Source organism: Brachycentrus maculatus, unplaced genomic scaffold, assembly GCF_059751285.1.
Source record: "Brachycentrus maculatus isolate JH-2025_06_01 unplaced genomic scaffold, ASM5975128v1 h1tg000560l, whole genome shotgun sequence".
Classification (NCBI taxonomy): domain Eukaryota; kingdom Metazoa; phylum Arthropoda; class Insecta; order Trichoptera; family Brachycentridae; genus Brachycentrus; species Brachycentrus maculatus.
In genome coordinates, this window is record NW_028281303.1 from 187,336 (window position 1) to 212,500 (window position 25,165).

The window sequence follows — 25,165 nt, forward strand, 5'->3', positions numbered from 1 at the left end:
GTTAACACTCAATGTTCTTTGGGTATATTTTTTTTATGAATCAAAAATGTTAGTTTGACTTTTGGATAAAGTTTATTTGATGTCTTAATTTTTTTTCCATTATGTTGAAAAAATGAAATAGGCCAAGTGGCCTCCGCCAGAATTGATGGCCATATGGGCCTGATTTATGGCATCACTCTTTTCAGAACTTCCGGCAATAGTTCTCACATTCTTGACGGGTAATCTCTTTGAAAGCTTGTTGATATAGACTTGTGACTTTTAGAAACCCCACAAAAAGAAGTTTGGAAAGGTTCAATCGGGCGATCTTGCCGGCCAGTATGTCACCAAAACAAGATATTAGGGGACCCGGAAATACAGCCCTCAGAATATTGGTTGTGGCTCCAGCAGTATGTATTGTTGCATCATCCTCTTGAACCCGCATGATTTCCAATCCCAATCATCCAATTGAGGAAGGAATAAGTCATCGAGCGTGGCTCTGTAGCACTCACCGTCCACAGTGATCGTTTGGTCTGCAACGTTTTAAAAAAAAATAAGGCCCAGTGACACCTCCAGCATAAACCCCACGCCGTGCAGTAACTTTGAGTGGGTGTAACAGCTCTTCGTGAATTTTCAGTACCCCAGAGGTGATAATTCGGCTTATTCACATATTCACAGGGATAGAAATGGGCCTCGTCACTCATAGTGATTTTCGATAAAAGTTGTGTTCCTCGTGATCAAGATTGAGCGTGGCTCGAGTGTAGGTTACACACGGTTGGCGGTCAATGGTGAATAGTTAATGCGCTGTCTGCACTTTGTAAGGGAACATCTTCGAGTCTTTGACCAAAATTCTCTGTAAAGACTGCCGATTGATACCCAATAGCGTGGCACATCGTCCGGTTGAAACTCCTGGGTCCTTTGCAACATTTTCTGCCACAGTACACCAAAACTCCTGGGTCCTTTGCAACATTTTCTGCCACAGTACACCAAAACTCCTGGGTCCTTTGCAACATTTTCTGCCACAGTACACCAAAATACCTTGTTGACATAAAATCTTAAAACACATCATTCTTTAATAATTTATTTTCTGTTCAAACTGCTGGTCGTAAATATATTATCTCCCGATGCATACGGCTCAAAATAAATAAATAAAATTTAGAAATAATGGGGGTTTGGTGAAGAATTATAAACTAAATCTTGACAAATACGTTGTTAAAGGCAATGTGTGTTTGTGGTAAAATATCAGAATTTTGTGTTAGCACTGATTTTATCACAGATTGATATGTGAGATTGAAAGGTAGCAAATGACTAAACCACATTTTAGAATTCAGTCAACGAGTCACTCTTTCTACAAGCATATTAATTCATAAATATAAAAATTAAATATTTAAATGACATTTTTGAATAAATTTAAAGTTTACAACACTGAAACTGAATCAGTATTAAGCTAGTAACTTTTTATTAATAAATAGAAAAACTTAAAATTTTGAGGAACTACCATTGCAAGAGATTTAAGCTAGTAACTTATTTTTACTCGACAATAATTAAGGGAATGTTGAAAAATAAAAAATTTTGTACAAAATATTTCCATATATATTTAGTGCACTGGACACATTATTTTAAATCAAAATACACCTTTAAAGCGAACACACAGAGAGAGAGAGAAATGGGTTGACTAGAATAATACTTAAGATAAAACATTCTCATTGGGCTTCTGATTCTTAATTATAAAAAAATTACGACCAATCACAAATCCAAATGCAAATCCATTGCGCCTGACAGAATGTCACTTTTTAGAGCCAATACCAATATATAACAGAAAAAAACAGAACCCAAAAAAAGATATATCGTGTGCTGCTTGAAAAAAACCAGACTGGAAAACGTATATGCCAGGTAAGTCGATACTATTGTCCTGATTGTTATATAGGTCTTTGTTGAAATCCATGCTTTAAAATATATTACACAATTAAATTATTCATTTTTCTTAATTCAAGAAAAATTAAATATGCTTAAATTGCTATATTTTATTTAACCCGATGGTTGCCAGAGACGAGATATCTCGGCAAATGGCGGAGTGCCCGTATGGCCAGAGACGAGATATCTCGTCAGTACTTTTGATGACGTATTACTCCGCAGTTTTAACTCATATTGACAATCTGTCAAAAACGGAACATACATTGCCATCGGTTGAAGTTGTCACAAAATATTTTATAAAGTTTTTAAATACTTTTAAGTGATTTATCGGTATCACTTTCAGCTGACAGTTGACAGATGTCATTAGGGCTACCACTCAAACCACTTGAAATATTGATTATTTTAATCGATTTTTTTGAACGCCAGGGGTTTTTATTTTGCTCAATTTTTTTGTGTTTTTCTTATTATTTTAAAATATTCCATTGATAAATAATAGTTGTGTGTTAATATTAAATTTAATAAAAACTTGCGTGTGCGACTTAGTGTGACAACCCTGAAAATTTGAAACTGGTTTAACTTCAAGAATAAAACTCTAACAATCGATGCGGGATATAATATTTGGTAAGTAAATTATAATTCAATAAAAACAACAAAAAAAAATCTTTAGACAACTTTTTTTTTTCAAAAAAATACTTGGCCTGTTGAGCACTGCCGCGTAATTTATTTGCGGCTATGAAAAGGTTAAAAAGTGAGTAAACTTTGAATAAATCATTTTTTTAAAATTATTTTCTTTTTAAACACTTTGTACAAAAAAATCCTAGCTGAAGTGTTTAAGCTCCCAGTTCAAGCCATGCTGGAAAATTAAGTCTACTATATATGTACTAATATTATTAGGACATTCTTCCGACAGTAAACACAATCTTATGTATGCATAAACCAATCGAATGAGTAGATGATACAATTAATGAATAATAACTGAGGACATTTTGAATGACTTCCATCACTCAGACAATAATTCAGTCAAACCTGCCCTACAACTCAAACCACACTTATAAATATATACATTATATAAGTATTACTTATGTAATGTAATTTAAATTACGTTGTCTTACTCAAAAGATCAATGGATTCTTTAAAGGAAACAGATTTTATTTTACATATTATCAAGACAAACTGGATCATTAAAACGCAATAAGTTTTACACTAATATTGTAACTTTACCTAAATTATAGCAATGGAGTGTAATATTTTTAAAAAATACATTGACTTGTTTCTGGATAAGAACAATCTGCCCATTTACATTTACTCCTCCGAAATATTAAAACATAAATAATCACATTATCATATTTGAACAGATCAATGAAATAAGAAATACTCGGTAAATAACTCAAAATAAGACAACCTGCAGTAAAAATACAAGTATCATACATGCCATGAGGGAAAAAAATTAAGTAAAAAAAATTACATCTAAATAATAAAAAAAAGATCACATTACAAAGAGACATGTCAACTGATATGGTTGTGGAGTGAACACTGAAGATTTTTTTTTTTTTTTAATATAGACTAGTTTTTTTCATGATACGAAGGAACTCTTCCTGACTGATCTCTCCATCGCCATCTCGGTCCGCTTCTTCAATCATCTCTTGCAATTCCTCGTCTGTTAAATTCTCTCCTAATTCCTTGGCCACCCTCTTCAAGTTTTTGAAAGATATTTTTCCTGTAATATTAATGTTATATACATTAAAGGTTGTCTTAATTTATTTATTGGTTTTTATTTTTTTGTGGTTTACAATTTGCTCTAAAGATAGAAGATCCAACACATTCGAGTTTTAAAAAATACTGGTTTTATTTTATGGTAATTTTATATTAAATTAATAGTGAATGAAATAAAAGGTGAATATTTTCTAGTCTCGAGTCTCGAGGATTAGAATGTTAAAAATAAATTATTCAACCGAATGATATTCTCAAAACCATTGAGACTCTAAGAATAATATAACTAACCCTTTGGCAAATTTACTCAATTTAATCATGCCGGAAAAAATGGGCCTTTGCAGATTTGCCCGCATCTGGTATGGACACAAAAAATGGGTCTTTTGCCCGTGTTTGATATATCAGGCGTGCCTATAGGCACCCTGGCGAAGAAATAGGCTCAAACTGATTTTAGCATAGTAACAGCGGTAGTAGTAGATTATAATGGAGTTACTGGCTCAACGTACTAGATGGAATACCTTTGTGTATCTAAGATCAGTTTATAAAGTGGTTCCAAATATTCTTGGTAAAAATTCAATGAAAACAATAAAAATCATAAAATATGGGAGATGTTATTATTAATCTCTTTACAATAATGCATTATTCCATTATCAGAAATAAAAATACTTAAAAACTGCCCTTTTCCATAAGAAAACTTAAGTAAAAAGTTTTCTTCATTTCTTATATACGGTTTTATTATTTTTCGAGTACTTATGTGTTTACTTGATCAGTCAATAAAATAAATAAAATAGCCAATGAATAGTATCGTAAAATTATAAATCGCAAAGTAATGCAAATTACCAGTCTCATCGTCATCAAATAATTTAAAGGCTTTCATTATTTCTTCTTTTGTATCCTTCTCAGCCATTTTAACAGTCATCAAGGAGAGGAAATCGTCATAGGAGACTTTTCCAGTGGCATCTTTATCAATATCCGCTATCATTCGCTTGATCTCCTCCTTCTTGGGTTCAAAGCCGAGGGCTCGAATGGCCACTTTCAACTCCTTAGTATCTATACTCCCCGTGTGCTCCGTGTCAAACAGATCGAAAGCTTCCTTGATGTCAGTCTTCTGTTCACTGCTGAGTTCGAATTTGGGTCCTCCTGATTTCTTGCGACCTGCTCCCACACTCGCCACCTTGGCCCCCGCTACCATCGTCTGCAGATAACACAACTATTAGATATATAAAAAGCACGTAGCAGACTAAGCCCAATCAACTAAGTTATTTCTCTAACAGCCTCATTTATAGTACCAAAATATTACGGATATAGCTAAAGCATATGCTGCTTCGCATCTCTTGATCACATACCTATCAGCAAATTTAAGATTGCATTACGGTGTTACTATTAATAAAATAGTTAAAATATCATTTACAAGAAAGGTCAAAGGCAATATAAGACAGCATAGTTAAGATTATTTTAATATCAGATTTTTTCAAACGGTTTTTCTTTTCAAATGAAGAATACAAAACCTTTACCGGATAGTTTCATGGTATGGTTCACAAAATCATTAATCAATCTAGAGAAAATATTTATTTCTATTTTCTATATAAAAAACATCAAACCATTTCCAGGTGAGTTTTCCACTTGACAAAATGTGTTAAATGTTTAATTTTAATTAACGCCTGATAGCAAAATGAATGTTGCTTATATTATTTTGTATCGACAAAATAAAAATATATTGAATTTCATACGTCTGTTAACCAAAGACTAACTAATTTGTCTGTTGACAACCAAGACCAAAGACTAAAGTCCATGTACACACTGACCACAGACAGACTCAGAAACAATAAGTAGGTAAGTAGGTACATCGTTTTTTTTTTAGGAATATCAGTTTCATGGGCAATACATACTCTATATAATGAGCATTGAGCTGCCGTTCTAGCTGCTAGCCAATGTGCTTATAACGCTTACTTTGATTAATTTCGTGACCCGCATTGGGATGCCAATATAACCACGCCAACTTTGACAATAAGTAGGGATTAGGGTAATTAGTATTGTAAAAACAACATGGATGACGATGGTATGGAAAAATATAAAATCTTTAAAAATTCTCTTGGAGGTGGTAAAACTCATTATTCTCGATTGGTCTCACTTTTTCATAAATATGTAACTCATTAGTAGGGGAACACGGGGCGGAACGGGATACCTTATGTTTGATATGAAATTTGACAATGAATATGAAAAAAAGTGTTTGGATTCTGTTTAAATTCTCTTTTTTGTTGTTGTTATTTTTGGACAATATTATGTAAGTATAGTTTACCCATTCTGCCCCAGGTACGGGGCTTGTAATTCTTGTAATTCAGGCTTGTAAGGAGATGTTGTCAAAATTGCTGCTTTCCCTCTTTTTCTTACGGATCTTTTCTGTGCTGATTTAACTTTAGGTAAAGGTATCAAATCTTTAAGTGTAGCACATTCGAAAAAAGTTTTAGATTGTCTAGAACCTGTGAGGGTGTCAGACATCCAACAATCAGGGCGTTCAACATCAATGTCCATATTTGTAACCTTTTGACGAGTCTAATAAGATTGTAATCGGTTGTATATTTTCAAATGGAGTTGGATTGTTATTTTTCTCAGGCTTTATTTGAGAATCAGCTGTGCTTGGAACAAGTTTTCAGTTGACGTAGTAAGTGTAGTGTCTAACTCGATATTAGAAGTCAGTGAGGGCAGAAAATCAGTCAAAATTTGTCAGATGCCCTTTTATAACCCATTCTAGTAATTACAGTTTCCACAGCTTGTTCCATATTTTTTCACAAGCTTTTTTGTCTGTCAGTTTTTCTGACTTAATGCCACATCGAATCTTTGAACAATATACACATTAAATTGTAGTAAAGTCTCATATGTATCTTGATCAAAAAATAAATAAATATTCTGCCCAAAGATTAGTTCTGCCCCAATATGAATGTTTGCATTTGATGTCAAATAAAACGATTTTAGAAAATGATTTAACACGTTATATGTTTTATATTACGTACAAGACTTCATGACGAAATACATGACTACATATTATTTCAATAAAAGATAAAAATGACACTATAAACCTTGGAAGACTACAGCAGCAATTTACAAATGATACGTAAATTTGAGTACGTTTGGAATATTGCGATGTGGTGCAGTGTAACACTGACACTAACTAAACTTAATTAGTTGCGGCCGGCTACTGAGTGATAAAATACAATTGTCTTGCATTCCCCATCACCCCACTACAGATTAGAGCCTTTTCCCGTTCCGCCCCGGGTCCCCCTATTTATAATGGAACCACAGACAATCTAAACTAAGTCATAGATTGAGTCGACTGAGTGCTAAACGTCCGCCATATTGCTAGTAAATGCCGCTCTTTTGTGTCTAGCCGGTGGCAGGTGATTAGTTCGTCGTTTGTTGTTTTAGATTTCAAATGACTGCCGGTTTTGTCTATTAGCTGTTGGGTTTTTGACGCAGCTTCGGATAATTTAGTTTATTTTACAGATATGGCACAAGCCGAAATGAAGGTAGACGGGGTAGAAGGGGAGAACTCGGTGAGTGTTAGTATAATTTTGTTTTTATTATATTATTCTTTATTTGTACCAGTGTAACCCCAAAAATTTAGTATCCCGAACCCAGTATCTAATTTGTATTGGTCTTAAAGGCATTTTATCATGTTCCCAGACTGTCAATCTGAATGCTTAGTTTTTCAACGTTGACACGCTGATTTGGATTTGACATATTTTTGTCGTGCACAGAATGGATCCTCCAGCGATTCTTCTTCGCGCTGCAAGGAGGGTGACTTTGAAAGCAAGATCGAGACCGACCGCTCCAAGCGCTTCGATTTCTTGTTGCGGCAGACGGAAATCTTCTCTCATTTTATGGCGAGTGCCCCCAAGAACAGTGGAGGGAGTCCGGCCAAGCCCAAGGCAGGGCGCCCCAAGAAGGTCAAGGAAGAGGAGAAGGTGGATCCTGGAGAGTAAGTGCCACTTGCTCATTGACTCTACTATCGACTAATATTGTGTGTTACATAGAGTATTTAGTTTTTGGGTTTGCCTAATGTGTGCAATAAAACCGGTTTTCCGACCATTATACATTTTTTCTGCCAATAATAACTAGTAACAAACTGCCTTAAATATTTTATTTAAAAAATCTCAATTTGATTTAGTTCACCCGTTTCAAAACTTAAGTTGTATTAGTCACTGGTGAGGGTGTTTCCTAATAGTATTATTTATTCAAAAATTTAATGAAAGCCAAATTATTAAAAATCCGAAATGTTCACTGAATCCATTTTGAATGTAATGTTTTGTTGCTATTGTGTTTATCCTATTGACACCCATCATCGAGCAAGTGAGAGTTGAGGAATAGAGAGTTGTTGCGCACTTCTGTACTTTATACTTTCCAGCAGTCTTTAGTACAGTTCCACTTGTATGTGCATATATGTCCTGTATTATCACTTTTGGACACATTCTATATCTGCGATCTTTGTTTTGGTTATGTCTATCCTGGAATAGTAGTTTTGGTTTTGTTTCAGTTTATCAACCAGATGGTTTACCGGTCATACATACCCATACCCATTTATGAATGCTCGACATTCTTAAATTTTTCTAAGATTGACATACGTTACATGACTCTTTTTATGTTCTTTAAATTTGTCTGGCTTTTAATTTGTCTTATAAGGTAAGATAAGAGTCATCTTTGCGTGAATCTCCAGCACCAAATAATATTATTTAGTTGCATGCGTGAGACCAGATATGGAATGTTATTGCGTGCATAATTATGATATTAATGAATATTATATTTATGGAAATAACACACTAAACTTAATTGAACACTAAATTTAGTAGAAATATTCGAGCTGTGCTGTGGAAGAGTGGACACAACACACGGGAATATTGGAATTTTTAATAAAATACTTTGTTGGTTTAATTTTTATTACATGATATGGGATTTGAGAGGGACATTAAATTTGAAATGTAAGTAATCTGGTGTACTTTTCATATATTATTTAATAAATTTTTACACTCAAGAATTGAAGACATGATGTGTATTTTATCCAGCACAGGCATTTCAAATGTACTATTTATTATTTTACAAACAACATAATATTAATAAGTTCGTTTGTGAGGGTCTTCGATAAAAATACTTTATAATATGTACATATGAGACGCCGTTGTTGCGTGATAGCATTTACATTCATATCTTTGATTTCTCTTATAGTAGGTAGTTTTTATTTTTGCCATTTGCTGCCGTACTAATGTGCATGATATCTCAGTCACAGACACCGAAAGACTGAACAGGAAGAAGATGAGGAGTTGCTCGCTGAAACAAATGTAAAGCAGAAGATAATATTCCGCTTCGAAGCTTCTCCGCCGTACATCAAAAACGGGGAGATGCGAGATTACCAAGTACGAGGATTAAACTGGATGATTTCACTTTACGAAAATGGAATCAACGGGATCTTGGCGGACGAGATGGGTCTGGGCAAGACTTTGCAGACCATATCTCTGTTGGGATACATGAAGCACTTCCGGAACATCCCAGGGCCGCACATTGTCATCGTGCCCAAGTCCACCCTGACCAACTGGATGAACGAGTTCAAGAAGTGGTGTCCTTCTCTCCGAGCCGTCTGTCTTATTGGAGACCAAGAGACGAGGGTGAGTTTTATTTTCCTCAAAATATCCTCTTGTGTTCTACCGACGAGCCCGAGTAAATGTAGGTATTCAATATGTTAACTGAATTTTTACTTGCAGAATACATTTATCCGCGATGTTCTGATGCCTGGTGAGTGGGATGTGTGTATCACTTCCTACGAAATGGTCATCCGGGAGAAATCCGTATTCAAGAAGTTTAATTGGCGCTACATGGTAATCGACGAGGCTCATAGAATTAAAAATGAAAAGTCAAAGCTTTCCGAGTTTCTGCGTGAGTTTAAGACAACAAACCGGCTGCTACTCACCGGAACCCCCCTACAGAACAATTTACACGAGTTATGGGCTCTGCTCAACTTTCTGCTTCCCGATGTTTTCAACAGCTCCGATGTGAGTATACGTTTACTCGATGTAACTATAGTACCCGGCTCCCTCTTCACATCCGCTAATTATGTTACTTGCTCCAATTAGGACTTTGACTCGTGGTTCAACACTAACCAGTTCTTAGGGGACAATAACCTGGTGCAGCGACTCCACGCTGTTTTGCGGCCTTTCCTGCTGCGCCGCCTCAAGTCCGAAGTAGAGAAAAAACTCAAGCCTAAGAAGGAGGTCAAAGTGTATGTGGGACTCAGTAAGATGCAGAGAGAGTGGTACACCAAAGTTCTTATGAAGGACATCGATATAGGTTGGTATCTTTTCCCTTTGGTATATGACCGTATTCCACTTCGTTAGGATAACTCTAGGGTATGATAAATTCAGTTATTTCGATTACACTTTATCCGAGCTTATTGTTTGCAGTTAACGGTGCGGGAAAGATAGAAAAAATGCGACTTCAAAATATTTTGATGCAGTTACGGAAGTGTTGCAATCACCCGTACCTGTTTGACGGAGCGGAGCCGGGACCTCCGTACACTACGGACGAGCACTTACTGTACAACTGCGGCAAGATGGCTCTCCTGGACAAGCTGCTTCCCAAACTGAAGGAGCAGGGCTCGCGCGTGCTCATCTTCTCCCAGATGACGCGCCAACTGGACATCCTGGAGGACTTCTGTTACTGGCGCCAGTACAAGTACTGCCGGCTCGATGGCCAAACTCCGCACGAAGATCGAAACCGCCAGATCGAGGAGTACAATGCTGAGGGCAGCGAGAAGTTTGTGTTCATGCTCTCCACCCGCGCCGGAGGTCTCGGCATCAACCTCACTTCCGCAGACGTGGTCATCATCTACGACTCGGACTGGAATCCGCAGATGGATCTTCAGGCTATGGACAGAGCTCATCGTATCGGTCAAATGAAACAAGTGAATTCCTTTTTAAATTAAATATTTTTTGGTTTAGTTTGCCGTGTCAATTTGCTCATGCTGACATGATTGTTGCGTCTTCAGGTTCGAGTGTTCCGGTTGATTACCGAGAATACGGTGGAGGAGAAGATTGTGGAGCGAGCCGAAGTAAAGTTACGGTTGGACAAGTTGGTCATCCAGTCGGGTCGCCTCGTGGACCAGAAGGCCCAGCTGAACAAAGACGAAATGCTCAACATGATCCGCCACGGAGCCAACCACGTGTTTTCTTCCAAGGACTCGGAACTCACGGAGGATGACATCGACACCATCCTAGAGCAGGGAGAGAGGAAGGTGGGATTCATTCGGTCCACGAGATGAGTATGTGTTGGTAATTGTAATTTATCGACTCGCTAAATTGGTACAAACATATTTTGCAGACAAACGAGCTGAAAGAAAAGCTAGAATCACTGGGAGAATCTTCTCTGAGAGAATTCACAATGGATGCCCCGGGGGCTACAGACTCGGTGTATCAGTTTGAAGGTAAACTATCCCTCTGTTTATCACTAGGAACGATGAATAGTGAAAGTCGGTTTAATGGTTACTTTACTTTTGCCCAACGAAGGTGAGGACTACAGAGAGAAGCAGAAAGTGATGGGCATCGGCAGTTGGATAGAACCGCCCAAGAGGGAAAGGAAGGCCAACTACGCGGTGGACGCGTACTTCCGGGAGGCGCTGCGTGTCTCGGAGCCCAAGGCGCCCAAGGTGAGTACACAGTGCAGCACACAGTGCAGTATGTAGAGTAGAGCCAGGCTGACTGCCGTGTTGTGTGTCAGGCGCCGCGCCCGCCCAAGCAGCCCATGGTGCAGGACTTCCAGTTCTTCCCGCCGCGCCTGTTTGAGCTGCTGGACCAGGAGATCTACTGGTTCCGGCGCTCGCTGGCGTACAAGGTGCCGCGCAACCCGGAGCTGGGTGCGGACGCGGCTCGCGTGCAGCGGGACGAGCAGCGCAAGATCGACGAGGCCGAGCCGCTCAGTGACCGCGAGCTCTCCGAGAAGGACCACCTGCTCACCATCGGTGAGCGCTGTTTTACCTCATCTCTTCATCAATACAAATATGTATTGTGATATTGTAACCTTGCCGATATTGCCTGTCCACCTTTCCATACTAAAATTTACCATATAAGTATTGAAAATATTTTGTCACATGAATGGTATTTTTTATACATTCATATTTTATTCTCGGTACCAAAGTGGATTTAACTGGTGAACTTTTTTTTATGATTAAGTTTTATGGCTTTTAATATGGATTATCTCAACAACTTATATCGACTTTTTCATTCCACAGAGGGTGTAGATCATTTTTTCATTTATTTTAACTGTGGTTAATTCTCTGCTTAGTGCTCAGACTTTCATGTTTCCCTCGCTATTTGACATGTGGTGTTGTATATTACTTATTAGTTAAAAGCATTCTGCAGCATTAGTACACCCAATAAATAAAATATAGTATGTACAGGGCTGTCCAAATCAGATACGATCCCGGGCCAACCCAAATAACTAAATAGATTTAAGGGCACTGAAAACAAATACATTTTTAAGAAAAAATTCAGAGATATCATTCTTAAAATATATTAGTTCTCCATTAATTTATCTTTTACAATTCTGTCAATATCATTAACCGGATCCACGCGACTCGCATAACCGTATGTGTTTTCACAAAACATTCCCCGTACGCGGCAGACATAACCGTATGTGTTTTTACTTTGCTCCAAGTTTCGAAACTCAGTTCAACTTGGAGGGATTTTTTCATGTTGTGGAACTTTGGATAAAATAATACGTCAATCCTTGGCCTTATGACATCTGTTGAAATATCTGACTAATAATTTGTAACATCACAAGGATAAATAAAAGAACAGATCCCAGATTTTTCTTGCGGTCTGGTCGGTAATTAGTCCGCGCCATAATCATGCCCTATATCTGTCTCACTCTCGACGCTACGCATCGCCAGTGGGTAAGAGTGACACACGATGCATGCTTTGATTTATTTATGTTACAATCGTATTAGTTTATATTAGGATATATTTCAAGAATAATGTGACAGGAGTGTATTATAGAGTACCAAAAAGGCACAATGAATCCCATTGAACGTTTTTGTTTAGGAAAATAAATTGTTTCTTAACTAAATAAATGACAAAAGTAATCATTTCAAAAACGGCGAAATACAGCCGCCCACGGGCGTCTCTCAGGAACAAAGTGAACGCAGTTAAAAGGTTAAACATGCCATAAAAATAAGATATTGTTCTACTGAATAAAATTTGTAAAAAAAATTTTTGGTATTTGTGGTGAATCAAAATATAAGCCGCAAGCGGCCCGGGGGTACAATTGGTCGACTAATTTCTTATAGTGAATTTTTTGGTTATAATTTTTGTTGTTGTAATGTTCAGGATTTACCAATTGGACCAAGCGGGATTTTAACCAATTCATTAAGGCTAATGAAAAATATGGACGAGACGATATAGAGAATATAGCCAAGGAAGTGGAGGGGAAGACTCCGGAGGAGGTAATGTATATATAGTATGCATATATGTACTTGTAGAGTGACAGACGGAGAGTGTATGATGATAATGCGGATGGTGTGTCGGCAGGTGATGGAGTACTCGGCCGTGTTCTGGGAGCGCTGCCACGAGCTGCAGGACGTGGAGCGCATCATGGCGCAGATCGAGCGCGGCGAGGCCAAGATACAGCGGCGCGCGTCCATCAAGCGCGCGCTGGACGCCAAGATGGCGCGCTACCGGGCGCCCTTCCACCAGCTGCGCATCTCCTACGGCACCAACAAGGGCAAGAATTACATCGAGGAGGAGGACCGCTTCCTGGTGTGCATGCTGCACAAGCTGGGCTTCGACAAGGAGAACGTGTACGAGGAGCTGCGCGCGGCCGTGCACGCCGCGCCGCAGTTCCGCTTCGACTGGTTCCTCAAGTCGCGCACGGCCGTGGAGCTGCAGCGGCGCTGCAACACGCTCATCACGCTCATCGAGCGCGAGAACCAGGAGCTGGAGGAGCGCGAGCGCGCGGAGCGGCGCGGCGCGCACCACGCCGCGCCGCGCGCCGCCAAGCGCCCGCGCACCGCGCCCGCTCCCGCGCCCGACCACGCGCCCGACCCCAAGCACAAGAAGAAGAAGAAGGCGTGAACCCCCGTGCTCCATTTACTCCATCTCCATCTCCTTATTTATAATTTGTCTTGTATGTGTAGAGTGGATGAATCATTTGAAAACTAATATTAGTCTTCAATGACAAGTGAAATCAGTATTTTTAGTTAAAATGTAAATGTTTTTATTAAATAAACTTTTTTTTAAATATAATGTCCATTGTTTTCTCTAACTCGCATCAAAATCCAAATAGAAATGCGGAAATATTCAGTTGTTTACAAAATGGTTAATAATCATATATTTCAGGTGGCTGTAAAGAAAAAATGGATTAGTAAACAAAATTACAAGTTTCGAAAATATTTGGCAGTTCTTTTGGTTTTCCAAGGGACTTTTTTTTTAATTTTGTGAGAACTGTAATTATTTTTTATTTTTCAAAATTTTAAAAATCATAGTTCAGAACCAAAGTAGTATGTATATTGTATACGAGGTCTGTTCAAAAAGTATGGCAAATTTGAATTTCCACAGGCTTCGTACATTCGATTTTAAATTTTTTGTGGCGGTATGTTAGCACTTATGTCTCTAACTTATGCCATAGATCAACACTTGAAATACCACAGTCACATTTATTATTTTACACCTAGGTTATTTCCTTTTTAGGACATAAAACAGAACATGAGTTTTTACAATTTGAATCGCTGCAGTCACTGTGAATGGTAATTTTTATATATATTTTTATTATATGACTTCTGTTATTAGATTACTCCATCATTACCTTTTCCATTTTACCTTAAGAAGGTTTACAAAATTGAATAATCACTACTAGAGAATCCAACAGAGCTCCATATTTGCGGGATCGGTTTTGCGGGACTGTAATAAAAATGGAGTTTAAAAATAAATGGGAGAGGACGTCTTTGTAAATATCAATTCATCCCGGTCCGGGCTTCATTAATAAGTAGTAACATCTTTATTAGTGGAACTCATGATTTCATCTCTCTGTAATAGAGAGATGAAATCGTGAGTTTACAGAGCTGGTTTGTTTAGTTTTCGGCATGGGTTTTTCTAAGATAATTTTGTTGTATGAGAATATAACCTGTTAATAGAGTTGGGACGAAATAAAGAAATATTACAGTGTTAACAGATATAGATTTGCACTCTGCAAATATTTAAATTCGTTAGTTGAAAGCATCAGCCTTGCCTACCAAGCGATGCAGCATTTTTGTTTGATTGAATCATAACCTTAGTTATTGCAGAAATCACATTGTGTTTCTTGATCAACAAACTGAAAAGACAAAATAATGGACTAAGCGAGGAACTTGTGACTTAGGAAGATACATTTTTTGCGAGCGAAGCAACACTTAGAACAGAAATTAAGAGTTTGATTGGCAGGCCGCTATTGGAGGTGAAACCTAGCGAGTCCATGAAGACGACAAGTCGCGAACCCTTGCCTACATTAGAAGATGAATTAGAGCGCAGTGTCCGTACTGAATGGGTAGTCGAGTCTTCACATATGCCTGCCCGACTCCCTCCAGCAAATTCAGTTAACCTCATATTGAAACGTGAGATTACGCTTTTTGGGGAGGCAATAGAGAAAAGTATTTAGAAACTGCTTATAACTATGTAATGTCGATATCGCCAACCAGTGTTGAAGCCGAGGGTGCGTTTTCCGCCGCTGGATATATATATATATTATGTGTAACAAAATAAGGCGGAATTTAAAAGACGAAACTATAAATATTTTATTATTTCTTCGGAAACACTTAAAAAAAATAGATGTAATTAAAAAATAAACACACTGATTGTAAATAAAAATAATGTTTTAAAACATACAATTGTGCTTTATTTCATACAGTACTTCATAAATTCATAACAATAACTACTTAGAACAAAAATTATGTTTTTTTGCAATCCCGCGAATCCGCGTAATTGAAAGCCACAATCCCGCGGGCTTGCGAGATTGAGATATTGATGCGGGATTGGATTCCCCAATCACTGCATAATCCACTATGAAATTGGTTACAGAAACATACACATATTTAGATGTAAAATTAATTGACATCCGAATATTGTTAATTACACATGTACTCGTATAGTTTGATGGTATTAAAAAAACGCGCAAAAACAAATTTTTCAGATCATTTTCGTAGGTACGTGACGCTTCTTATTACATAACAGCTATGGCAATACATACAATGTAGGTTTGCAATTTGGGTAGGTGTATTAATTATTTTGTAGGTAACGAACGCTTCCTTCACAATTGTCACTCAATAGTGACATTGAAATTTTGTGTTTACAAGTGTTTTCTGAGGAAAAGCAATAAAATCAGTTTATATTTGAGCACAGATTGACTATTCATGGTATAAATTATTGTATGAAAATAATTATAACATAAGAAAATTATTGATAAATTTAATCTAATTAAAGTCATTACTTAAAAGCTTTTAGAGTAAAATTAAATGAATTAATACACAAAATAACAGTCATTTGTGTAATTCCGTTATGACAAATATTGAAAAGAGATACATTAATAAACGAGAATTCATCATTTTTTTATATTATCATTTTAGTATAAAGTATTTTTGTAATTGCTATTAATGACATTAAAGTAGTTCTTCATACATTCAGGCATCTCATCATACATTATCAAATCCTTATACATTAAAAAGTTTTGTGTTTTTTTTTCAACAATGGCAGTCTTATTTTATCCTTATTTCTAGTAATATGTTCATAAAAAACTTTTGTTAAACACTATTTTATCTTTAAAATATTTGGGTAATTTATCGTTTAAAAATTTATATATAGGAATAAAATTGTAATTATTTTTATCCTATAGATTTAAATCACGAATAGACAATCTATTCAAAGGTCTTTTGTATAGACCACTTAACAAAAAAATATAGACACTGTAAAAAAAGAACTCTAGAGTATTTTGGTTATTTTATGGCGGAAGAGAATTACGAAAATATTACAAGGCAGTCGAAAGTTTACGCAGAATGGGAATAGCTACCTATGTTTAGGAAATTCAATTATTCGATTTTTTTATTATTTAAAAAACAGAAGATTGCACGCACCTTCAGTCACTTAAATTAATATACGTAAAAGAAAAAAAAACTTATTTTAAATGATATATCACCGATAACATGTGCGATTCGCCAAGTGAGCGGTCCGCTTAAGGGTAATAAAAGTACAAGGGTCAATAGGAGGGGTGCTGTGGTGGCCAACATGTGTAAATTTTAGCTAGGGGTGGGATGAAAGCTTAAGGCGCTCTTCATTTTTATCGTCCCTAGAATTGTTCTAATTAGAATTTGATTAAAAAAGAAATAAGAGGTAATCGATTATTAAAAAATAACCGATTTATTTTTTAAATTTAAATCGATTATATTTAAGACAATGTCTACTAAATAATGAGGTATAAAGGCCAGGGGTCCAGGGCAATGCTGGAGAAACCTTGTTTGGGATTCAGTGGATCAAGATTTAATATATTTTTATTTGTTCTTCGGTAAAGTAGGAAGATTATACTTCTTCTTACCCCACATATGCTACCGAGTAATGCATAGAGCAGTGGTCTCCAAACTTAATAATGATGTAAGTTACTTTCAGAAATTGAACTTGTCTGGTGAGCTACCTATACAAATTCCCTCTTTATACTTTTTTTATCATCGGCCCTTATCGTGCCATACATAATATTTTTATATTAGTTTAAATAAAGTAGAACGTCAGATTAACAATAAAACATAAAATACGTATGTACTTTTATTTATATACAAAATAATTATTGAAAATAGGTGTGATTAAAAATAAACATACACACATAATAATAAAATTTACTAGGCAAATTAAATGTCCTTCGCGAGCCACCGCAAAAGCCTCGGTGAGCTACCGGTAGGTGGTGTACATTACTACTATTTTGGAAGGGGAATGGAGGAGAATGGGTATTATAAGAAAAAATGAGAATAGCGGTAATGGCTAGGCATTCGGGGTTGCATACTCGTATTCGTATTAGCTCGTGTTATTTTTAAACATATATATATACTAATTCCGCGAGGAGAGTTTTATGTTACAAGTCTTTTACGAATGTTACACTGAGCATATCCAGAAAATAAGTTGAGGACAAGTACAACGCAATTACAAATCCGATGATCAGTCCCTAGATAATATGTAAAATAATTGTATTTATACACGCTCGCAAATGGAAATATGGACTAATCGAGTTAATTGGCGTGTATCGCTGATGCCTGATGCCTGATAATGAGGAACACGCCACCAGCGGAGCGCCAGTCCGAGGTCTGCAGTGCGCAGGATGGCAGCGCGGCGCGGAGTGCTCTGCGGGCAGCGGTGGTAGTGGTACAGTACAGCAGTACAGCAGCCGCTCTCTCAGCTCATGACGCCGCGCGGGAAGGCTTGGGCGCTGGCGGCGCTCGGAGCGACGGTCACGGCTGTCGGGATCATCTTGGGTTTCTATGGATTCCCCAAAATGATCGACTATGAAATTCGAAAGGTATCTAATTCCCTCACGGCATTTTTGAATCTTTTAAACCCTAATAAATTCCGTTATGGATGAAAACCGTACAAACTTTCGATTTTTTATTTCACTGAAGCGTTATATATTGTTACAAGTATTCAAAAAATATTCGAGATATTTAAAATGGAGTACCATTATGATCCGCGGTCCAGGAGAGTGCGCTTATTAGTAAATAGGCGCAGTCTCCCGAATATCAAAAAATTGTGACAAATTGTAAAATTAAACCCAGGATATCAGATTCGAAGATCGCGACCGCGGATCAAAATCCGACTTCGAATAATAACATTGGCTAACAAAATACAAAAAAAAATTGGTGCCGGAAATTTAACTAATGATTTTTAATGTTTTTAATGTTCTGATTTCAAAAATGCCACCAGATTATTTCTATCAGCTTTAGTTTTTGAGATACAGGTTAATTGATGTTTGTTCTGATAAAATACAACTTTCCTACTCAAAATTAGAATTTAAGTATCCAAATATATATCTGGAATTATACCTGAATCAACCTGGACAATAAATACTGGATTAACAGAAATTGGTCATCAAGAGATGTCATGATTTAAGGAAAACAAAACTTAATTAACGAAGCGTTGGTTACGAGAAAAAAATATGAAGAAATGGAAATGGTTTTAAGTAATTTCCTGGGATTGGCCCGGAAAAACTAAAAGCTAATATATATTATATTATGGTCCTCAAAAAACTTATTGAAGATCCACAATTCACCATATCAATGAACGAGGCTGAATCTTGTTGTTCATTGGTTCAAGAAGTACAATATTTTCTTGGGAATCATAAAGCAGAGAATTACGTAGTGGAAACTATGCTTTCAAATTTTTAAATTCTCGGTTGTAACATGAGCATAAAAGTTCACTACTTCCACAGCCACCTAGATCGCTTTCCAGAAAACTTGGGTGATTTTAGTAAAGAACAGGGGTTAAAAATTTCATCAGGACTAAATAATAAAATATGGAAGATGATGGGATCAAGGATGATGGGATCCATATTATGGCCGACTACTGTTGGAGCCTTCAGCAAAACTAGCCTACTAAACTCCATGTTAGAAAGTGATAAGTGACTAATGTATGTAAATTTTGCAAAAACATATTGAAATCTATGTTTTTCTGTTAATAAATACTTACGAGTATATCCATGTATTTTTTAATCTAGCAATAGTAATGATTAAAACGGGAAATGTGCAAAATGTGAAAATATGGATTTTTTTATGTAACATATCTCAAAAAATGATCTGACAGACAAATTCTGAGGACTATTTCGGATTCTGCAGCCAAAAATTAACTAGGAACAGTTAAAAAATCGAGGGCACCAAATGTGTGTTGGCCTGTGTAATAAATGCATATATTTACTCGATAGACAACTGAAGATTTTTATGTAATCTTTAAATCGATCGCGCCATTCACTTTTATAAATAAGAACTACTTTTATAATTAAGTAGGTATTTTTATTTTGGAGAATGATACATTGAAATAAAAATCCTTTATATTTTTTTTCATCTTTGTTTCACAAAAAATATTCATATTAAGATGTATACATTTACTTATATAATATACATATGTTTGCATGTACAACGTAGATACAATATATGCGCGTAAATTATAATACGTAGGTTAGTATTATACATTTTAAAAAATAAAATAAAATACAATCTTTATTTTAAATACTTATTTTTGATAGCACCATAATATTCAACCGGTTTCGAAAAGCACCTTGTCTTCCTTAGGGATGGATACGTACTGTATCGATGAATGGGTATGTTATGTGCATAACACGTGAAAATAATTTGTTTTAGGAAGATATTTAGATAAGTAGATACATAAAATATGTAGATTATTATAGAGCTGGGAGTTTTATGTAATAAGATTTCCGTAGGGGTAGATTGTTTACACGATAATATAGGTACTATAATTCTACGAAAGCGTTCATTTGGAGCGACTATGAAATCTTTGTATGGAGTAATATTATTGTATATCCATGTTTAATTTATTATTAGATTAAAACCAATATTTTTAGCTTTTCCACTTTTTTATTTGACCAGCGACCGGGTTTCGTCGTTACCGACATCATCAGACCAGTCTGATGATGTCGGTAACGACGAAACCCGGTCGCTGGTCAAATAAAAAAGTGGAAAAGCTAAAAATATTGGTTTTAATCTAATAATAAATTAAAAATGCAATTCCATCACGAAGTGTCAGTGGATAATATAAATGTATATCCATGTATTATAATAACACTAACCGAGTGATAGTGCCTTGATTATACTAATTTTTAACCTTTTAACTTACACAGAATCTTCTGTATGTACTCATCTAGGATATAATATAATAATGACTGATAATGACTGAAGAAAATCGTCAAACTTATTTTTTTGTTCCTTATCCGCACCCAAAAGGTAAAAGGCAAACGCTGGCAGGGCACCCCATAAGATCGACCCAGTATTTATTAACTCGATCGTTGATTACACGAAGACAGGGTTATCAGTCCTGCTCTCCAGATTCTTATAAAGGAGTGGAATATGTTTAATGGGATGTAGATGATATTATATTCAATAAAATGCGCTATGTCTGGGACTCATTGCTTTACTCGACAAAAACCAAGTGTCGTCTCTTTAACGCCTGCATCCTAACAGTGCTGCTGAACGGGTGTGAGTCAACCTCACCCAAGCTCAAAGCAAGAAACCAGCCAGTTTTGAAAATAGGTGCCTGAGGCGAATACTGGGTGTAAAGTGGTATGACTTCGTCAGGAATGACGATGTGAGGAGAAGAACCCAACAGCACCTCATACTGGAAGTCCTGAAGAGGAGAAGGTGGACATGGTTGGGACATGCCACCTGAGAGCATTAACCCCTCATGTCTCTTCTTCCAACCCCGAAGACTATACTCAGCGGAAGTCGAAGTCTCGAAGTCGAGATGCCGGACTGACCTGGGAGGAAGCCAATGAGAGTGCGCGTGACAGAGTGACGTCTCTATGCTCCACCTATGGAGCGAACATGGAAAACGAAGAGAAGAAGAAGAATATGACACAAGTGATAATTTTAGTTTTCTAATTGATCTCAGTGAATATTACTGCTTTTTCGACGCTAGGAAGCGTATCAATTTATTTAAGTAATGAAAGGTATCAGGTTCTGAATACTAAGTATTTTTCAAAAGTTTACCTTACGCATCGAGGACGGAAGTACAGAAATAAGATAATCCATCAAATACGTATTGTTGATTACTTTAAGTTTACTAGTTCTATTATTATTTGTTTTCTATAAATAAAATAATAATAAAAAACATTAATTATGTTAGGAACTTGATCTGTATTGTCAGGAAGTAAATGATACCGAAAAAACCTTTAAAACAAAAGATAAATAAATTTGGAGTTATCTATACTGTGTGTAAGGCTTAGATCTCAAGCGTTCAAATCATAATGCGTTCAGCCCCGCTCAGGGCTGGTCCTATGCTAAATTTAAAATAACTGTATATTGGATATTTTGTTGTTTTTTAGAATATACAAATATGGAAAATATATTTTTATATATTTTTTAACTCTATCTTTCAATAACTGTTATCTTTAAAAAACCATATAATTATAAACTAACTAACTAACCATCACGCCGCTTCCCCGCAGGGGTGGGCAGAGAGAATAGAACGTCACACCACTCTGTCTTTGCAAACATTCTTCGCCTCTTCCACGTTCATGCATCTCCTCATACATACCCGCCGATTGTTTCGACTCCCAACCTGACCGCTTTCAAGTATTTGGCATACCTGATCGTGCCAAGTTTTTTGTTTGCACTATATAACTATTTATTATAAAAAAACTTGGCACCATATAATTTTTCGAAGAAAAACTTATTTTTTCAATGCAAAAACAATGCTTTAAGAAAAAAAACATTTACGTAAAAATGTTTGCCTGGATTTAGAGACATTAATGTTGCGACATAACGATACTTGGCCTTAATACGTTTTCTCCCCTATACCTGGCCTTCGTATGAAAGATTGATCATGTAAGATGTAGATATTTACCTCTGTAGTGATAATTACCTTCTTCCGTCCACATAATCGTGCAATATGCAGCATCACGTTATTATTACATGCTCTCGTAACACACGTTTTACACTCGTATTACACGTTTGTGCATACGAGATTACAATGGAAGAAAACTCATAAGATTGACCATGAAATACTAATCCATTGTTTGAGATCGTTTCGCAGCGGTTATCCACCGGGGCGATCAAAACCTCCTATTAAATATGTACATAATTAAAACGAAGTTTTCCTTACGATACATACCTACTGCACATGCATACTGAATTATAATATTTAACCGGGATTTTTTTAAAGCATTATCTGTTTATACTTTGTAATTAATATTTTATTATTATATTTGAGGATAATTATTTGTATTTTTTCGTATAACAACAAATGACAATAGAAGGTAATAGTCTTTTTTTTTTAGAAGATAGTTCTGAAGGAAGGATCTGAAACACTAGAACTTTGGCAAGATACTTCATTACCAATCATTTTCAAGGTTTATGTATTTAATGTCACAAATCCTGAAGATATTCTTATCGGGAATACTCCAGCTATCGTCGAAGTGGGTCCTTACGTATACAGGTTTGTCACACGTATTTACACACACACACACATACAAACACGTGGCGCTCTATAAGTGATTCAGAATGAACATTATTACTAAATATTCTTAATTCATAATGTGTCCGATTGTATCCGTTGATGATAACTTGTGAATGTATTCGAACTCAAAACACCTATAAACCTAGATTACTAAACTATCTTACGAGTGACGTTGTTGCTTAACAATCGTAAAAATACGACATAGAAATAAAACGTGAATAAATACAATACTCAAAATCTGTTATCATTATAAAAAAATAAAGGCGCATCAGGAATACACTGTAAAGCGAGGAGAGCGGGAACGACGCACAGTGTGCAATATGACCGATCTAGCTTTCCTTTAGTCGTTTTTTTCATATTTTAATTTTACATATTTGAATATCAAAACTTCTTAATTAATAACCGGTGCAATCTTCTGCAAACGTATTATATTTTTAGGCTCAAATTTCCCCAAATTCCCCCGTTTAGGAGATATTTTTATTTTTCAGTGGGTCGTGCATCGATTTCGAGAAGAAAATTTTATGGCGTATGGCGGAATAGCAATAATAATAACCGTAATTAGCACCTCTGGAACTATATATCTGATAAATTTAATTTAAAAAACTGTAATTTAATCTTTAAAAAAAATAATCTCATAAATAATATCGCGTCTGGGCCCTAAAATAAAATACCGACGAAAGAAAAAGCATTACAGTCAAGCAATATTTTTAACAGAAAAAGCAAATAAGCTGGATAAAGAGTTATTGCTTCCAACTGTATTTTATCCTTTTATTTTACCAATGATTGAATCAAATAAAGAAAATACTCAACGAAAAGGTCTATTTTCTAAAGATTTTGATAATTGCAGAGCTACTTAAAAAAAAAAAAAAGAATGTCAAAAATATTGATAAATATCAATCTTTACAAGAAACTACTTTAGTATTTGAGGTAACGTTGCGGGTATCGAGAAAGAGGGATGCAGCCAATATTTTAAACGAACTTTCAAGTGCGTGACTTACACGCGCTACTATCATTAAAATAAATAGAAGTTTACAGATTGTCAAACCAATTCCATGCACTGTGAAAGAAATGTGGAATTATTTGCTGAATATGTCACTGAAACAAAAGATATGTACATTAAGTCATACCCGTGGTACTATATGCCAACAACTGTCCACAAAATATTATTGCATGGTGCAGATATAATCGCTTCCTGCATTTTACCAATAGGATAGCTCTCAGAGGAGGCACAGGAAGCTAGGAATGAAGATTCTACAATCTATGCAATATAGAACGAACCACACGCGGAAAATATCAATCATAATAAACAGAGATTTGATGTCGATGTTGTTAATTTTCTCAGATTCCCTAATTTATAGTTTGAGGATATCCACTCCAAGAAAGTCGAAAGTGTTTACAAACCTAAATTTATTCAAAAATCCATCAGAAAATACATATATTGAAGACAGTGAATTCGACAGCGAATAAAAAGCAATGTTTTTTTAAAAAGCCGTTTATGTTCCTATTTAATTTTTGATAACTTTGATAATAATATTGTAGCAATACTCTTTGTTTGGTTATACCATCTACATTTTTTTAAATTAATTTTTTTTATTGCAACAAATTCAATGGTGTTTTTCATATAATTTTCTCGGCTTTCCTCGGCGCTTTTTCTTTACTTTCACTACACGAAACTAAAGCCTACTGTATGGACTAACTTGTTACCAAATATAATTTCAATTGTTCATTAAATCATTTTTTTATGCCAATAATAATCTTATCAGTATTAAAGTAAAACCAGATCGGTCATATTACACACTGTGCGACGCGAACATTATTTTTTCAGGAATCGTCATTTTGCCATCGTAATTTTTACGATAGTTTAGTTTTCTAGGGTTTAAAAAAATATACACAACATACATAAACTTGTTTGTAACTCATTATAAATACTCGTATTATAGACAGGAAACACTTAAACATTAATCAGTACTATGTACATAAATATATTTTAACAGATGTGTAATGTATGTTTATGTATAATTGGTGAGTTTGTTTCATTTCAAGGCAATACAGGGAAAAAGTGAATATAACATTCCATGATACAAATCAAATTAAGTATTTTCTGAAAAAAACTTTTGTATTTGACCAAGAAAAATCTAAAGAACTAAAAGAAAGTGATTTGGTGGTCATTCTGAATACTGCTTTCATGGTAAGTAAATTATTCAAAAAGTTCAAATTCGAACTACAGATTATGTATTTTTTTTATGAAATAAAATCACAAATATAATGATCAATAAATGATTATGTATTATGTATGTATTGTTACATAATCATTAAATATTTGTAAAATCCCATAAGATATC

General features: G+C 35.7%; 3 protein-coding genes across 6 annotated transcripts in view; 2 read left to right on the plus strand and 1 right to left on the minus strand.

The window, feature by feature from the left end:
* Positions 1-12: 12 nt before the first annotated feature.
* On the minus strand, positions 13-5,366 carry LOC148301464 (uncharacterized). Of its 2 annotated transcripts, none has more exons than XM_088273216.1 (3): positions 5,202-5,366; positions 4,441-4,795; positions 13-3,607 (listed from the first exon to the last, which is right to left on the minus strand). In XM_088273216.1, the coding sequence occupies exons 1-3, from the start codon at positions 5,202-5,204 to the stop codon at positions 3,444-3,446; spliced, it is 522 nt and encodes a 173-aa protein (XP_088129342.1). In that variant the 5' UTR covers positions 5,205-5,366; the 3' UTR covers positions 13-3,443. The 2 variants fall into 2 exon arrangements, with proteins under 2 accessions (XP_088129342.1, XP_088129343.1); XM_088273217.1 differs by having other exon boundaries at positions 5,115-5,354.
* Positions 5,367-6,909: 1,543 nt separating this feature from the next.
* Positions 6,910-13,877, plus strand: Iswi (nucleosome-remodeling ATPase imitation SWI). Of its 3 annotated transcripts, none has more exons than XM_088273211.1 (13): positions 6,917-6,995; positions 7,102-7,151; positions 7,356-7,576; positions 8,873-9,254; positions 9,351-9,638; positions 9,720-9,933; positions 10,047-10,546; positions 10,631-10,876; positions 10,963-11,065; positions 11,148-11,287; positions 11,359-11,599; positions 12,966-13,081; positions 13,167-13,877. In XM_088273211.1, exons 2-13 carry the CDS (start codon positions 7,104-7,106, stop codon positions 13,707-13,709), a joined length of 3,042 nt encoding a protein of 1,013 aa, XP_088129337.1. In that variant the 5' UTR covers positions 6,917-6,995; positions 7,102-7,103; the 3' UTR covers positions 13,710-13,877. The 3 variants fall into 3 exon arrangements, with proteins under 3 accessions (XP_088129335.1, XP_088129337.1, XP_088129336.1); XM_088273210.1 differs by having other exon boundaries at positions 6,934-6,995; positions 7,102-7,157; XM_088273209.1 differs by having other exon boundaries at positions 6,910-7,157.
* Positions 13,878-17,940: 4,063 nt separating this feature from the next.
* The window catches only part of LOC148301466 (sensory neuron membrane protein 2-like), a 12,422-nt gene continuing 5,197 nt past the window's right edge, over positions 17,941-25,165 (plus strand). Inside the window, exons 1-3 of the mRNA XM_088273218.1 lie at positions 17,941-18,162; positions 22,645-22,802; positions 24,867-25,011. Coding sequence (XP_088129344.1) covers positions 18,046-18,162; positions 22,645-22,802; positions 24,867-25,011 — 420 coding nt within the window. The 5' untranslated portion in view covers positions 17,941-18,045. The remainder of the gene's footprint in view (positions 18,163-22,644; positions 22,803-24,866; positions 25,012-25,165) is intronic.